Raw genomic sequence first — 14,792 nt, forward strand, 5'->3', positions numbered from 1 at the left:
AACTGGCTGGGGCACCTGCACTGTACGCCGGCGACCCGGGTTTGATTCCTGGCCCCTGGTCCTTTCCGGATACCTCCCGACTCTCTCTCCCACTCGCTTCCTGTCATTCTCCACTGTCCTATCAATTTAAAGGCATAAAAGCCCAAAAAGATATACTTTAAAAAAAAAAAAGAGAGGCAACATGTGTTCGCTGTGCTCTCCCAGTCAGTGTGGCCAGAGTGGCTGGCTTTGGGTGCAGTTCAGCTAAGTGACTTGACTTTCCCTGCTCTTTTATGCAGAAGTGCAGACACATCTTTTTGTGCCTAATCGCTCTCATAGCTTGTTTGGCTTATCAGGAAAATGCATGGCAAAGCCCTTTGCATAAAAGGTGCTTACTGTTAAGAGTTGCGTTGGGGAAAAAAAATGCAGCCAGTCGACAACAATTATGCCCAGAAACCAGCTTTCAGATGATTGATTCTCCCACTGAGAATGCCAGTTTGGCCTACATTGTGGTGATGTGTCGCCCCAGAGTCTAAAATGGCCTGCTGGTGACTTCCCAGGATCCTCTTTCCTGGAACTGCTGTGTTGTAAATAGCTATAATCAGAAGGAGGGAAAATAAGACATCTGCTAAATGACATCCATCCAGGAATGGAAAATGGCAGCTACAATAAAATGAGTGTGTTACTTCAGCTCCACTGCCTTGCCACCTATGGTGAACTCATTCCACTTCATCCGTTTGTGGTATGCAAAGATATGCCTGTGGGCTATCTCTCTACTCTCTAATGCGTGAGGAGGAGGAGGAGGAGGAGGAAGATGATGTGTGCATCTGTCACGAACAGGAGATATATGATTAAATACAGTACATCTGTAATTTGCCGTGTCTGCTCAAGCAGCCCATAAGTGACATCTGAAGAATAAATAAGCGACAGGAAGATGATGGAGACTATCACAACACCTGTTCACTCCTGTAATCTTCCATGTGCTTCTGACAAACACTGTGCCATTACACGCTATTAACTAACAGACATAAATTACTACATGTGTATAGGATAATTGCTCACTGTGGTGCAGAGCTGAAATATCAAGCTTGAACCATCATTCATGAGGAACCGTCATCATCCTTACCCTCCAGAATGTAGACGCATTCCTTGTTCGGCGGGTATGTCTCAGGGTAGTTCGGAGAGGTGAAGAGGCCTCCGTTGATATTGCGTGTCCACAACCCGCACTGCTCTGTGTTGGGGGGCGGGTCACCATCGTTGTGGTGTGTCTCTGGAGGAGAGAAGAGGAGGGCCGTTTGCCAGGGAACATGAATAATGGGCACAAAACAGAGCACAATGCATACACGCTAAAGGATAATGAGACACATTTGTCATAGTAGAGCTAGATATTCATGATTCATGAGTCATGATTAGGACAGTCGCCACATGTAATAATGCATAATAGAAGCAGCACGTTTACAGAGGATGCCTCTCAAACCCACTCAACAGATTTGTTGTTGCTATGGACTCTACACTTATACTGTAGTCAGTGGCAGAGAAATGGATGAGCTTACCTTGAGATCTTTGCGCCAGTCCAAATCCCTCTTCTATAAGAATAAGGAAAATCCAGGCTGGAAGAGAGGTATGCATGCAAAGTTTAGAGTGAGCTCTATTACTACAGTAGATCCCTAGGATGTCAAATCTCAAGTTTTGATGAGAGAAGGACAACATTCTATCAAATGTAATGACATAACTGTGTCTTGTGTATGTGCAATACACTCATGGCCTGTGTAACTGAATGTCAGACAAATTCAGTCTGTTCCAAATGCATGCCTAAATGGAGTTGTACACCTCAGAATGCCCACGTATAGGCATATTCATTATGCGTAGGCTATTCAACCAGATGCAGCCTCGATGCCGTGGGAGACTACTGATCATAGTCGAGCACTCTGATAGCGTCTCGGCCCTCCGCCAGCGGGCACTGAGGATACCGTTGTAATGACATCAATTGCTCTGAAATAATCGCATCACGTAGAGCGTAGCGCACGGCGGACGGCTTTGGCCATGCTGGCCGGCACAACAGATCAATTGTAACGCTAGTCTAGACTTCCCCGTTTACTCTCTCCTCCACCCAAAAGCAAGGGGCTGTAAACACAACCTCTCTGCGTGATCTCTCAGCGTCTACAGCCATCAACCATGATTTATGTCCCTCGATAAACAACACAAAAACGATGACGTTTTAAAAACCTTGGAGCGTCACTTTAATTTTAAGGCCCCTTGCATCCGTAGGCGTCAAGGAGCTCCGAAACTACTGATCTTCCATTGGGGGTCATCCTCGCGGATTTTCCTCTACCGTAACAAGTGTCCTGTCGGAATGTATGCTCTTTTATCTTCTAAGATGATACATCCCATGGTTGTATTTTGCGCATCAAGTAGCCTATAGCATTTTTCTTTCCACTTTGCTTTTTGTCCCGTCTGATAGACAGTGATGGAACCCTTCACGTTTATAAATAAGCTAAAGGGGTAAGTAGACATACTTTGCCATTGCACACTTTTACTGCAATTTTATGCTACTTGATGAATTGTTTTCAAAATCAAAAGCAGTGTTTCAAAGGGTCATCTGAGTCCAATGAGCACCTGGAAATACCATCACGGCAGGGCCTGAACACATTGCTGTGCGGGGCGGGTTGAATGTATTGCACTCTCCTAGACCTGTCTGTAAGAAAACAAATTCTACATAATGCTGCTCTTAACTGTGGTGACAGTGATACAACAAATAGGGCAGCATCTTGTGTTACCCTACCGAAGAAGAAAGCTTGCCAACAGCCACCTTCCGCAACTCCGTTCCTAGAGCTGTCCACGCTGATAAGCCGATGCTGGCGTGGCTGCGTAAAGGAGGTAGTGGGCTTCAGTGTTCATATCTGTCTTAACAGGGGGACTGCGAGTGGCGCTGACAGACTGCATAATGAAACACACACACACGAAGAGTAGTCGGCTAAACCAAAATTGGGGGCAATTTTAGGCAGCTTGGAGTGTAGACCCACGGTTCTGGCTTAAAAATGAGGACAAGCAAACGTATGAGGACAAGCAAACAACGGGTCAGAGTGGCAACGAGGGATTCCCCTGAGGACTGCCCTACGCAGTAGCCGATATTGCTGCCCTGAGAATACACTAAAAGGAGCCGTCCATTAAAGCGGTAATAAATCGGCCGCAAGAGCGCACTGCCTGGACCCTGTCAAATTTCGATAGATTCCCTGTAGAGTGAAGCTCCAGAGGTGGAAAAAACAGCCACAGAGGCGATGATCAAACACATTTCGAAGAGATCAATTTGTCACCTCTGCTCTCCTAATGTCAGTGCCATGCCACTATAATGAAAACGCTGGCCATACAAAGGATGGTCTATCATTTGGGCATAAGGGACACGGGTCACATGAAGCTTGTAGTGATAGTTGATGACAAGCGGAAATCTTTATGCAGTTGCAGTATGCAAAATCTATTTAGATCGATATTTCCAATGCAGAAGCGCAAATAGCCTACTTAAAGATTTCCCAAGGGTGCTTAACACTGATTGCATGGCAAACCCCCCATGGGTGGTCTTCCATGAGATGGTTCGTGAATTATACATTTGCATTAGACTAATTACTTTTAACCTCCTACATAATTCATGTCGGTTTTTGCAGTAAGTAAATGTTCAGCATTGTTTTGCCGTTTTAAAAACAAAAGGCATCGTGGAAAAGCTTACATTTCTAAACGCGGAGTTTAGTGGAAAAGGCGCTTTAACAACAGGAGGAATGTTTTTGCACGAAATAGCCTATAAAATATAAAACACGACCAAATCACACGTGGACTTCGGTGATATTTGGCTGATACGCCCACATTGAAAATCGTACCATTTACACGCTATCAAAGAAGCTTTGGAAAGGAAGTGTTTGGAATAACTAGTGTAAAACCCAGAAACACAACTGGTTATCTGTTTGCCTGCGCAGTAAGTTTAGTTGATATGGCTCCAAAGCACAATTGAGTATTTGCGTTCTTAGGCTATGTCAAAACATGTTTTGTTGCAATCAGAGCTTCACAGCTTCAGCATCACCTAAAATGACAGGACTGCTGCACGTCGAAGGTGTCTTTGTAAATGGAACGACAGAATGGCAGCCGGTGAATAATAGCCAAGATAAACACACTTAACTTGTAACCCTTTCCACATTTGCATTTACCTGTCTCCCTCACGATGCATGACGTTCAGAATGAGGAAATTGTCATTACTCTGAACGCTATGCATTCCGCATATGCAAAGACGTAGACTACTTGGTAAATGAAACTGGGACCGGTCGCCCCGGTGCCGAAAGCTCGGAACTGTCCCTTCAGCACCACGCGCCCAGATCTTGCGGTCAAGTTACTACATGGAACGTTTTTTAAGGAAGCGGAGTACAAACGTGACCGCGGTCCAATCCACGTCGTAAAACAGAAGCATCGACTCCAATTGAGTCTGCAAAATTATCAAAAGTAGATATGTCTATAGAATAAAATAGTCATTTTGTTGAATGTAGCATAGCTTGTTAGTAGTGGAATACAACATTTGCTCTGCTGCTTAAAGTACAAACGCACTAAATGTCTCATACATTTATAAAGGAATAGAGAATTAAAATAAAGGCACACCTGTAGGTGGCGACGTAACACACACTTTTCTTAACTTGCTGGAGAGCAAGTTGGCGCGATTAAAAGAAAATGTAACAAAAGGCCTATATTATTTTTTCGACACCGCCCGGAGACTTGACTTAATGTAGTAAATTCCAATTAAAACTAAAGGCCGATTGAGTCCAAGGCGGTTTCAAGAGGCAATTTTAACCAGTCCCAAACATAATAGAAAACTCACCCCTGTACATTTCCTTTCCCGGTGTGTTAGTCAGTATGTTCACCTTCCTATGTCGAGATCTACCTCTCCATGTTATGGATCATCCAGCACGGAGATACGATCTTTACAACATCCAACTTTTCTTCGATTGCCTTAATCCCATAGTTTACGCAGAACAACAGCCACTCTTCATGTCCTTCCCGACAAACAAGTGCCTTCAGAAACGCGCAAAACGCCGTTGTTTTTAATCCCATCTAGAGAGGAGCGGTGTTGTATACATCCCAATGCAACATCTCTTATTCGATATTTCAGGGTAGCCCACTGAGACATATACGGTGGGGGAGCGCGGCAGAGAGGAGCAGTCGACGGCTGAACTGAAGTGATGGCACTAAACGAAGCTCATTTAAGCTGTGGGCGATGGTTGCTTGAATGAGCAGCTTGTACGCATGTACCTTCAAACCGCGACTGCGATTCCCTGGGTTGGCTCTATCGCCTCTCTCTTTCTGTCTGTCGTTCCACAAGCCTTTTTTTCTACTTGCACGTATGTTTGAGCAGCAGTGACAACACGTAAGATGCGCCCGTGTAGTAACTGTAAACCATTCCCTTAACCTTTACATGCGTCAGAATCTGTATGCAAGCCAAATAGCTCGACAGTCAAAACAGCTCACACCTGTTCATCTACATTATGAGAAGAAAAAGAATCCAGATGAATATTTGCCTCGACATAAGATCGTTTTAGGAGTGCGAAATCGTTCATGTTTGAGTGCGCTCTATGCTGTCGTGGGTGCAGGAAACAGGATACAGTTTAATCAGATATACATATGTTCACTTGATTAGGGTGTGGTTTTCACTTATGAACTGGCAGATGCAAGCATGTGGCAGACAAAAAGCAAGAAAATACAAAAACAAATGTGTTTTACATGCCTGTAGAAATTGACTCCTCTCAGTTGAATACACAGAACTGCAGACACCAGGGAGGAAATCGGCAAGACCTCATCATCAGCAAAGCAGTTTTATTTTCAGCATAATAACCCATCCAACATAACACTACTACAACTATGAAATTAAAGTTACACAACATGACAGCTTCTGATGCAGTACCCTCAAAATAAATAAAAACACAAACATTTATTCATTAGTACAAAAAAGTGCAAATCACAAGAAAGAAACAATGAAAACAGTTAAAAGGCAGTCAGTGTAAATTTTTACAATTGATGACCAAGCCTTGTAAAAGAGTCCATTTGGCTTCTCTCAAGACATTACATACATGAGATATTGCATTACTTCAATGAACAGTGTAGACTACAGTAGTTTCAAAAACATCAATCCTAAATCAAGCAGAGCCTTGATTACTCAACCTCCATTTCAACTGTACATTTTTAACATATGTACATTTCTAGACTTGCATTCAATGTGATGAAACATCAAAAGTCTGAATGACAACGGAACAGCAAAGTGAACAACACACGGATACTGTATGGATTAACATTCAAGTTCACTGGATGGCTGGCTGCAACACACACCGACACGCGCACACACACACCAATAAGGATGAGAGTCAGTGTACTCAAGCTCAGCTCGGGAAGAGAGATCAGGCCCATGGACTGGGGGAATGGTGTTACCGGGAACCAAACGAGGAATGAAAAGATAAAAGAGCAATAAAAGTGATGGGGGTGCAATGTGCCTGTGCATCTCTCTCTCTCTCTCTCTCTCTCTCTCTACTCACACAGATGAAAGAGGGGTCTGCCTCAGGGGCCAAGGACATGCAGGTTTACTCTTCATCCAGACACAAGCAGCAGCTGGTTGAGCTGTATAGAGGGCTCCTCAGTAGCCAGGTGGGATGGGGAAGTCTTTAGTTAAATGGTGCTGGTGGGAGCGTCAGGGTCACTGAACCATCTGTATCCCTGTTATATCCACCTGTACACCTCCAAGCTGTTGAAAGCACAGCAGTTGGAACCCAAGGCTTTACCATGACGTAGAAGAACCAGAGGTGATCACATGGGGATGGCTCAAAAACAAACAAAGAAACAAAGAAACAAACAAAAACATCGACAAAGCACTACAGTAGCTCCCCATTGTTTGTGGGCAAAATATGGAAAGTACAAAAACATGGACTCATGCACTCAAAATAAACAAATAAAACAAATTCAATTAAATCAGTAGCAGAGAAACATATGTTCCAGTGACACTGACTACATGCTAATGCAGTATTGTCCATCTTAGACTGAAATTCCATATTGAAGACATTTAATGGTCATGCATGCTGTTTGCATCTGCTGGGAATGTTGTGTGGAGAGAGAAAGAGAGAGAGCGAGAGATAGAGAGAGGGAGAGAGAGAGAGAGAGAGAGAGAGAGAGAGAGAGAGGGAGAGAGAGAGAGAGAGAGAGGGGTATTGGCACCTTACACCACCTGGTTTGATGAAATCACCAGATTCCAGGCCCCTGAAATGCCTTGCGCTTGTGGTTAAAAGTAACGCTTTCCCTATCTTCTGTCAACAGAGAGGTCTGCACATTTAATGCTATGCAGATCTTGTCAAATCACATCTTAAAAATTTGAAGCATTAAAAATAAAACCATTATGTGCCTGAATGATGTGCCATTTTTCATCATTTACTCTAAGTCTAATTGGAGCCAAATAAATAAACATGTAAGTAATCTGCCCAATGGGACACAGCAGAGAAGGGAGTGATTTGCATATCCCCCATGATGCTCTTCTTCAGCCAGTGCCTCACATGGCGTCGAAATGGAAACGGTGTGCCTCTTGCCTCTTCTCCCGGTCATCTGCTTTCTAAAACACACAATGAGATGACAATTTGATCAGAAATAAATAGACAGACAAAATGCAGAAAGAAAGACGCAAACACATAAACACATGTACATACATGTGACCATAAACACAGACAAACACAAAACATGAATACAGAGATACAGTATGTAGAGAGAGAGAGAGAAAGAGAGGTAGAAAGACACATTGAAAGAAAGAGATAGAGGGTGTTTGATGTTATTCTTGTCAGACCTACTCAAACTACTCAAACTCAAATCCTCTTTCTGTACAATATTGTGCCAGGCAGTAAGTTTGTGGAATTGTCTAGAAAGTCTGTGCATACATAATGTGATGCTGTCTGTAAGTACAGTTTATGTGTGTGTCATCCAAACGTATTTGTGTATGTGTATGTGTGTATTGTGAGTGTGTAACAACATGTGTAACAACTGTCCTCCATCACACAGCGTTCTAAAATGGGGAAGTGAGTCACACTCAGATCCTCAGATCATCTCTGTAAAGGGCTCATGAACAGCCTTTATCTCATCCCATCATTCCATCACTCCATTTCTCATCCCTCTATCCCTCCGTCTCTCTCGCTCTCCCCCTCTTGATTTCTATCGCTCAATCTGAAAGGGTCACACAGAAATATTTTTAGCCTTGTGTGTGCTCCTCTTCCTGGAAACACCATAAAAGCACCCATTTGACGGACACACATCCTCAAATATAAATAATAATAATAATAATAATAATAATAATAATAATAATAATAATAATAATAATAATAATGAGGGGGCTAGGATGTAGCAGAGTCACCCATGAAGTAACAACCCGCTTCTGAAACCACCAAAAAATCCAGAGATGACCTCCAGTGGACAGCAACTCTATGTTTTTCACAAAATTAGCGGCTTTAGCGTTAGCAGCCCTTTGGGGGAGGGGGGGGGGGGGGGGGGGGGGTGTCGGTTTTTGTATAAACAACTCATTAGTGGGCGCAACAAGATTAGTGAGTGAGCAATCAGCAAGTGCGTCACCATCGCGAGGTGGCCCTGGCTAATTAAGTGCTATGTGTCAGGACAAGGGAGCCACAGGCCAACGCCAGATCATTACTGAGCAGGCCTGCTTGTGAAATGATCATCGCTGTGCGTTTGGGGCATTGCCTGGCCTTAATTGATCCGTTCTGGTGTGACCGAACGCCGTAATTGAGAGCTCGGGGAGCGTGTGTGCTTGTGCGTGTGTGTATGTATGTCTGTGTGTGTGTGTGTCAATAGTCAGGCCGGATAAAGCCTGACACCCTTGACGATAGCGGTGGAGGCAGTTGGAAACCTGGCATGAAAGGTGTGTGTGCCAATGAGCGCCCTACGCCAACGCGCTCTTAGCCAGCAGCTGGTCCGCACCTTCCCCAGAGCCTCTAGTTTGTTTGTTTTTTCGCTGCTATAGTAACAAGCTCCCGTTTCGTTACTGGGCTTGAGTGAGAGTGGAGGTGTGTCCTGGAGGGGGCATCTCAGGCATGGTCTGGTGGACAGTGAGGTGTGTCTTTCTAACTAGGGGTGACCTGCAGGGATGGGATTAGACTACATACCACAGCAAGGATTTTCATGGTTTTCTGTACTATAACCTGTATCTCTGGCTTACTTACTAATTTCCCTCAGGATTAATAAAGTATCTATCTATCTATCTATCTATCTATCTATCTATCTATGTCTGTCTGTCTGTCTGTCTGTCTGTCTGTCTGTCTGTCGACACATCTACTTTCAAGTCTCTTCTAAATCATCCTCTGTGGGCGGCTATCAACTACATCACTGTCCACAGATGACTTTGCAACATTTTTCACTGAAAAAGTTGCTAAGATTAGTGCCCAGTTCTATGAACCCATTAAAAAGGCATTACTTTATGTCGACATGGTAGAATTGTTGGATTCATTCTCTCCGCTTAATGAGGAGGAAGTTTCTATACTTCTTCATAGAAGTCGTCCAACATCATGCCCTCTGGATCCCATTCCATCCTATCTTCTGCAAACCATCACACCCACTATTTTGCTGGCAGTCACACATGCTATTACAGTTTTTCTCAGTCACTTTGGTGCTTTTCTCAAATCAGAATGAAAATTCTCATAACTTAGTTCAATCTCCACAACATTTAGTGATTTGTGCACATCATAGTAGCAATTTCTCCTTCCTCTGAATAAATTGCAAATGCTTTTGAACATGTATCAGTTGCTTTGTCATGTCAGTCAAAATGAACTATACTTATGGATGCTGAATAGTCGTTTCCAATAAAACTAATAGTCTTCATTTTATTGCTTGAGTCATTACATACAAAATTGGTGAACTAGTTATCAAATTCTGTCACAATGCTATAGAATTGCAAAGAGCATATACAGTAAAACTGTGAAACGTACATATTCAGTGTCTTGTACTCACTTACTCCCCTAACTACAGCAATTTGTAACTTTACTGTAGTTTTCAAATGGCTGTACAAGTACTGTATAGTGCTGTCTTGAGCATTTTCATGTAGTGTCACCGAGTTCTGACCTTTTTTTGCATGGGAAAACACAAAACACTGAGAGCATAAACTGTCGTAATGAAAACATGACAAAGCCATTTGACTATCTTGTTCATAAACGATGGTGTCAAGACTTCTCATTTTGATGACACTACTAGTTTCATTGACATAAATACTTGCTTTTGAGGAATGGACTATCCATTTTGAGCAAGTGACGTGCTTTTGCAGGTTATCCACTAGGTTTTGCAGTTTGCACTAATTGTTTTGAGAAATGCACTAACTGCTGTGCAAATGTTAATAGTGATGTGAGAAAAGCCCCAAAGCGACTGAGAAAAACTGTAATATATCACACATTTCCTTTTTCTTTCAAACAAGGAAGGATTACACATTTGCTCACAAGAAGTACACTCAATACAAGCCATACAAGCCCTTTTACAGAATAGAATACTGCTATCGTTTTTAATCATGACACACACAATAAGCTTTATGATTAGCAACGCTATAACCCTCCACTCATTCAACAGTCGTTCTAAGCTACCAGCTCACTGCACAAACAGGCTGAATTGTGAGCTGAGGCACAGGGCAAGGCTGGCTTCCACTAAACACTATTTTCGCTTGTGAAAAGGTTAGACTCCTCTTATCAGCAAGAGCCTGCTTCAATTACGGGCTGTTGCAATGCGGGGACCGCAGAGAGATGGAACAGCCAGGAGAAAAGCACATGGATACACACACACACACACACGCACACACACACACACACACACACACACAAAGACACACACATGCATGCTCACACACACACACACACACACACACACACACACACACACACACACACACACACACACACTCTCAAACACAAACAAATGGGAACATCCACTGTAGGCCATACTTAAGGATCAGGCTTGACTAGAGACCATGGTCACAGTGAAAGGGATTGTCTGACTCCAAGACTCACCAGTACAATGCAGCTTACCGCATAACATGCCCTTCCCACAGTGAGGGGATTATAACATAGAAGATGGGAACCAATGAGCAAGTGAGTGAAGGCCGGCAGTGAACAAGTGAGTGAGTTGGTGAATGCACTAGACGTACCGGATAGCGGCGCGTAAAGTGCACCAGTGAGTGAGTAGAGCAGTGAGGGACTGAATGAGTGGGTGAGTAGAGCAGTGAGGGACTGAATGAGTGGGTGAGTAGAGCAGTGAGGGACTGAATGAGTGGGTGAGTGTGTTTATTTCCACTTCTCTCTGCTCCTTCTCTCCTCCCATCTCTTCCACCCTTCAGTCACCCTCTCTCTTTACCCAGCTGCCTCTCCGCTATGCAGGAGGTTTTGTACAAGGTGTCTTCCTGTTCCTGTCCCTGTGTACATTACCCCCCATCTCCTTAGAGCTCTGTGTGTGTGTGTGTGTGTGTGTGTGGGGGGGGGGGGGGGGGGGGGGGGGGGTGTTCAATAATACTGGTTACATAGATAAAAACTGAATTTAATGAATAAATGAACAAATGAATGAATGAATGGACGAGTGAATGAGTGAGTGAGTGGATGAATGAGTAGCAGCAGTGCGTTAATAAAAAACTCAATGAGAAAACTTGGCGCAAGGACATGAACAGTGCCAAGGAATGGGCGCAATTGTGAGTGTGTGTGTGTGTGTGTTTGAGAGAGTGTGTGTGTGGGTGGGTGCGTGCGTGTGTGTGTGTGACAGCAGAGGGACTGAGGCTCGGGGTACACCTGTATTATTAATGATGCAAATAAATGGGCAGTTCTGATCCATTACTTGAGTGTGTGTGTCAGAAGGACAACCACTCAATCACTCTGTAATGGACGAGGACAAAGAGACCTATTCATCCAGCTCTCACTGAGGGCCCTCTCTCTCACACACACACACACACACACACACACACACACACACACACACACACTCTCCCTCACCCACAAAGGCTACACATACAGGCATAGATGTTTACACTCTCTTTTCCCAACAAACACACCAGCTTCCACAAAGTAGAATTTGCTTTCTGTCTCTTGTAAAAGGCAACACTTTACACCACCTACTAATTCATCCCTCTTTCCCACACACACATACCCACAAACCTATATTTACACTCTCTCCCACACTAAACACACCTCTGCAAACACACACACACACACACACACATTTATTCTCCTATTCATCCAGCCCTCTCACACATAAAATGCCCACAAGCAGACACTAAGTTGTTTGCTAACACATAAAAAGGTTTCACACGCAGTTAAGTACTTTCTCGCACTGTCTCACACACAGAATCAGGCAGGCGCGCGCCCACACGCGCCCACACACACACACACACACTTCAGCTGCCTCCTGTTTCTCTCCTCACACAGGCACACACACCTCACTTCACTTTCACTGTGCACTTCCTTCTTCCTTCCGGCTGGTCGGTGTGGTAGTGTGTGAAAGTGTGAGAGTGAAAGTGTGTGTGTGTGTGAAAGTGAGAGAGAGAGGGAGTGTTTGCTGTATGTTTACTGTCGTTTTGGATGAGGGCCGTGTTCCCCGGAAGCACTTCCCCAGTACAGGCCGAAAGCAATTATGCTTTCAGCGTACATAATCAGAAGCCCATGGCAGATGGCTTTCAGAAGATGGTGCACACACACACACACACACACACACACACACACACACACACACACACACACACACACACACACACACACACACACACACTCTCTTTCTTTCTTTCTTTCTTTCTCTCTCTCTCTCTCTCTCTCTGTAAGACAGCAGTGAGAGTGACAGAGTATGCAAGATGGGAGACAGGATTTGTCTCTATGACAAGAGCCTGTCACTTCAGCCGAATCTGGGCTGTGACTGCCATTCCAACAAGTCTGACAGCACCAGTGTCTGGCTGTTCACCTCGTGACAGGTGCAGTGAATGTGTGTGTGTGTCAGAGTTTCCGCTAGAAAAAAATGGTGCCGGTCAAAGTGACTGGCAGAGGTTTCGTTTTACGGACTTTTTAATGATATGCCAGTCAAATATCCTATTATCCCTTCTTAATTAGTCAAATTGAGGAAAACTGGAGACAGGCTATGTAGCTTAAATGACATAATCAGGCTGTATAGAATGCAACATGTTTATTAGCCTAACTTAAACATGCCTAACAAGATCTAGCCAGTATCTTTTCATGGACAGCAAGAGTCCGCTTCGTTCGTTGTTTTAAAAAGGCTATGTTGTTTGTTGCTGCTATCCACGTTATCTCCAGTGCATGGTGACTGTTTAACTTACACAGATGCGCACACACAAGAATGAGCGCTCACACCACTACCCCCTAATGCTATGCCTCTTTATTTGATAACAATAAATTAAGAAATGTTTCCTATTCTGGGAAATGTTTAGTTTCTTTTTCTTTCGGCCGCGGTTCAATAATACCATTTAATTGTGCCAGAAATTATCCGCGGACCAGTAATCGCCTCGTCGAGAAGGCCCTAACCCTGCAGATCATAGACAGAGAACGCATAGGCCTACTGTATGCTTTGGGTAAAGAACACTTTGCATGTCCAGTGTACACAGAGAATGACAGTGTCTTGGAGCGGCCGCACCCCCCGCAACTCCACTTCCAATGTCACTGATTCCGACAGATATGCCCGACACTTCTGCTTTTTATCTGGTGGTGGTGGAGTTGACCGGACATCTGAGGCTTCAGACGTTACCAATTTATCATCATCTATCGCGTCTGGCCTCTGAAAAAACTTTTAAGGCTAGTCTGCCTGGGCCTGGCCATGTTTGAACCGCCTCACTCATTTGTTCGTTATTTTAACATGGAGGTTTTAAGCGTGCGTCCTATTTGAAATGCAGCATAGGCTATGCATGTTGTTTAATAGGTTACTTTTCAAACGGTAGAGCCTGTTCATTTAAAAACATGGAGCGACGTATAATATAGGCTTATTCTCAAATTCAGATTGTGTTAGGGGACGGGATTATTAGCCAATTTCAATCGGACAATTTGACCGGAGAGATTTAATTTTGTCGGACATTATTTTTTTTTTTCCGGCCAATGTCCGGTAATTACCGGACAACGGAAACCCTGGTGTGTGTGTGTTTGTGTATGTGTGTGTGTGTGTGTATGTGTGTGACAGAGAGAGTCTGTGTCTCTGTGTGTGTCTGTGTGTATGTGCATGTGTGTGCATGTGTGTGTGCGTGTGTGTGTGTGTGTGTGTGTGTGTGTGTATGTGTGTGTGTGAGAGAGAGTCTGTGTCTCTGTGTGTGTCTGTTTGTGTGTCTGTGTGTATGTGCATGTGTGTGCATGTGTGTGTGTGCGCCTGTGTGTGTGTGTGTATGCCTGTGTGTGCATGTGGTGTTTGTGTGTGAAAGCTTAGCAAGCCTAGAGGGAGTGCAGTATGACGGGGGACTCACTGTGGATGACTGTGTATTCTGACTGTCATACCAATGAGCCTGTGGGCTAGTGGGTGGTGTGGTCAGCGAGCGTGACTCCCACTCCGAGGACCAGCTTTAAGGCCAGGTGGGGTGGCTGACCTATCTAAGAAACTACACACCGTAGCTTACATACAAATGAACAGAGTAAACATATTTTGCACATGCATGGTCAGCAACTTAATAGTACCGCTCATATAACCCGAATCAAGTAGCTTCACACAGACACACTCTCACATTCACGCACACTCCCACACACACACACACACACACACACACACACACACACACACACACACACACACAGTCAGAGCACACA

The 14,792-nt window shown here is 44.1% G+C and overlaps 1 protein-coding gene and 1 long non-coding RNA gene across 4 annotated transcripts in view; both read right to left on the reverse strand.

Annotated features, from left to right (window-relative positions):
* Nucleotides 1–5,293, reverse strand: part of LOC121681981 (neuropilin and tolloid-like protein 2) — a 20,690-nt gene extending 15,397 nt beyond the window's left edge. The window contains exons 1-3 of one of the 2 annotated variants that reach the window (XM_042061951.1): nt 4,832–5,293; nt 1,533–1,589; nt 1,106–1,249 (exon numbers count right to left, since the gene is read on the reverse strand). In XM_042061951.1, the coding sequence (XP_041917885.1) occupies nt 1,106–1,249; nt 1,533–1,589; nt 4,832–4,841 (211 nt within the window). In that variant the 5' untranslated portion in view covers nt 4,842–5,293. Of the gene's footprint in view, nt 1–1,105; nt 1,250–1,532; nt 1,609–4,831 lie in introns of those variants that run through there. The other variant, XM_042061950.1, reaches the window with a different exon arrangement.
* A 513-nt stretch (nt 5,294–5,806) lies between these two features.
* Nucleotides 5,807–14,738, reverse strand: LOC121681983. 2 transcript variants are annotated; one of them, XR_006022378.1, is made up of 2 exons: nt 14,456–14,738; nt 5,807–7,597 (listed from the first exon to the last, which is right to left on the reverse strand). It is a non-coding gene; the product is annotated as an uncharacterized LOC121681983 (long non-coding RNA). The 2 variants fall into 2 exon arrangements; XR_006022379.1 differs by lacking the exon at nt 14,456–14,738 and adding an exon at nt 12,574–13,138.
* Between the last annotated feature and the right edge of the window lie 54 nt (nt 14,739–14,792).

Source organism: Alosa sapidissima, chromosome 14, assembly GCF_018492685.1.
Source record: "Alosa sapidissima isolate fAloSap1 chromosome 14, fAloSap1.pri, whole genome shotgun sequence".
In the NCBI taxonomy this organism is placed as follows: Eukaryota; Metazoa; Chordata; class Actinopteri; order Clupeiformes; family Clupeidae; genus Alosa; species Alosa sapidissima.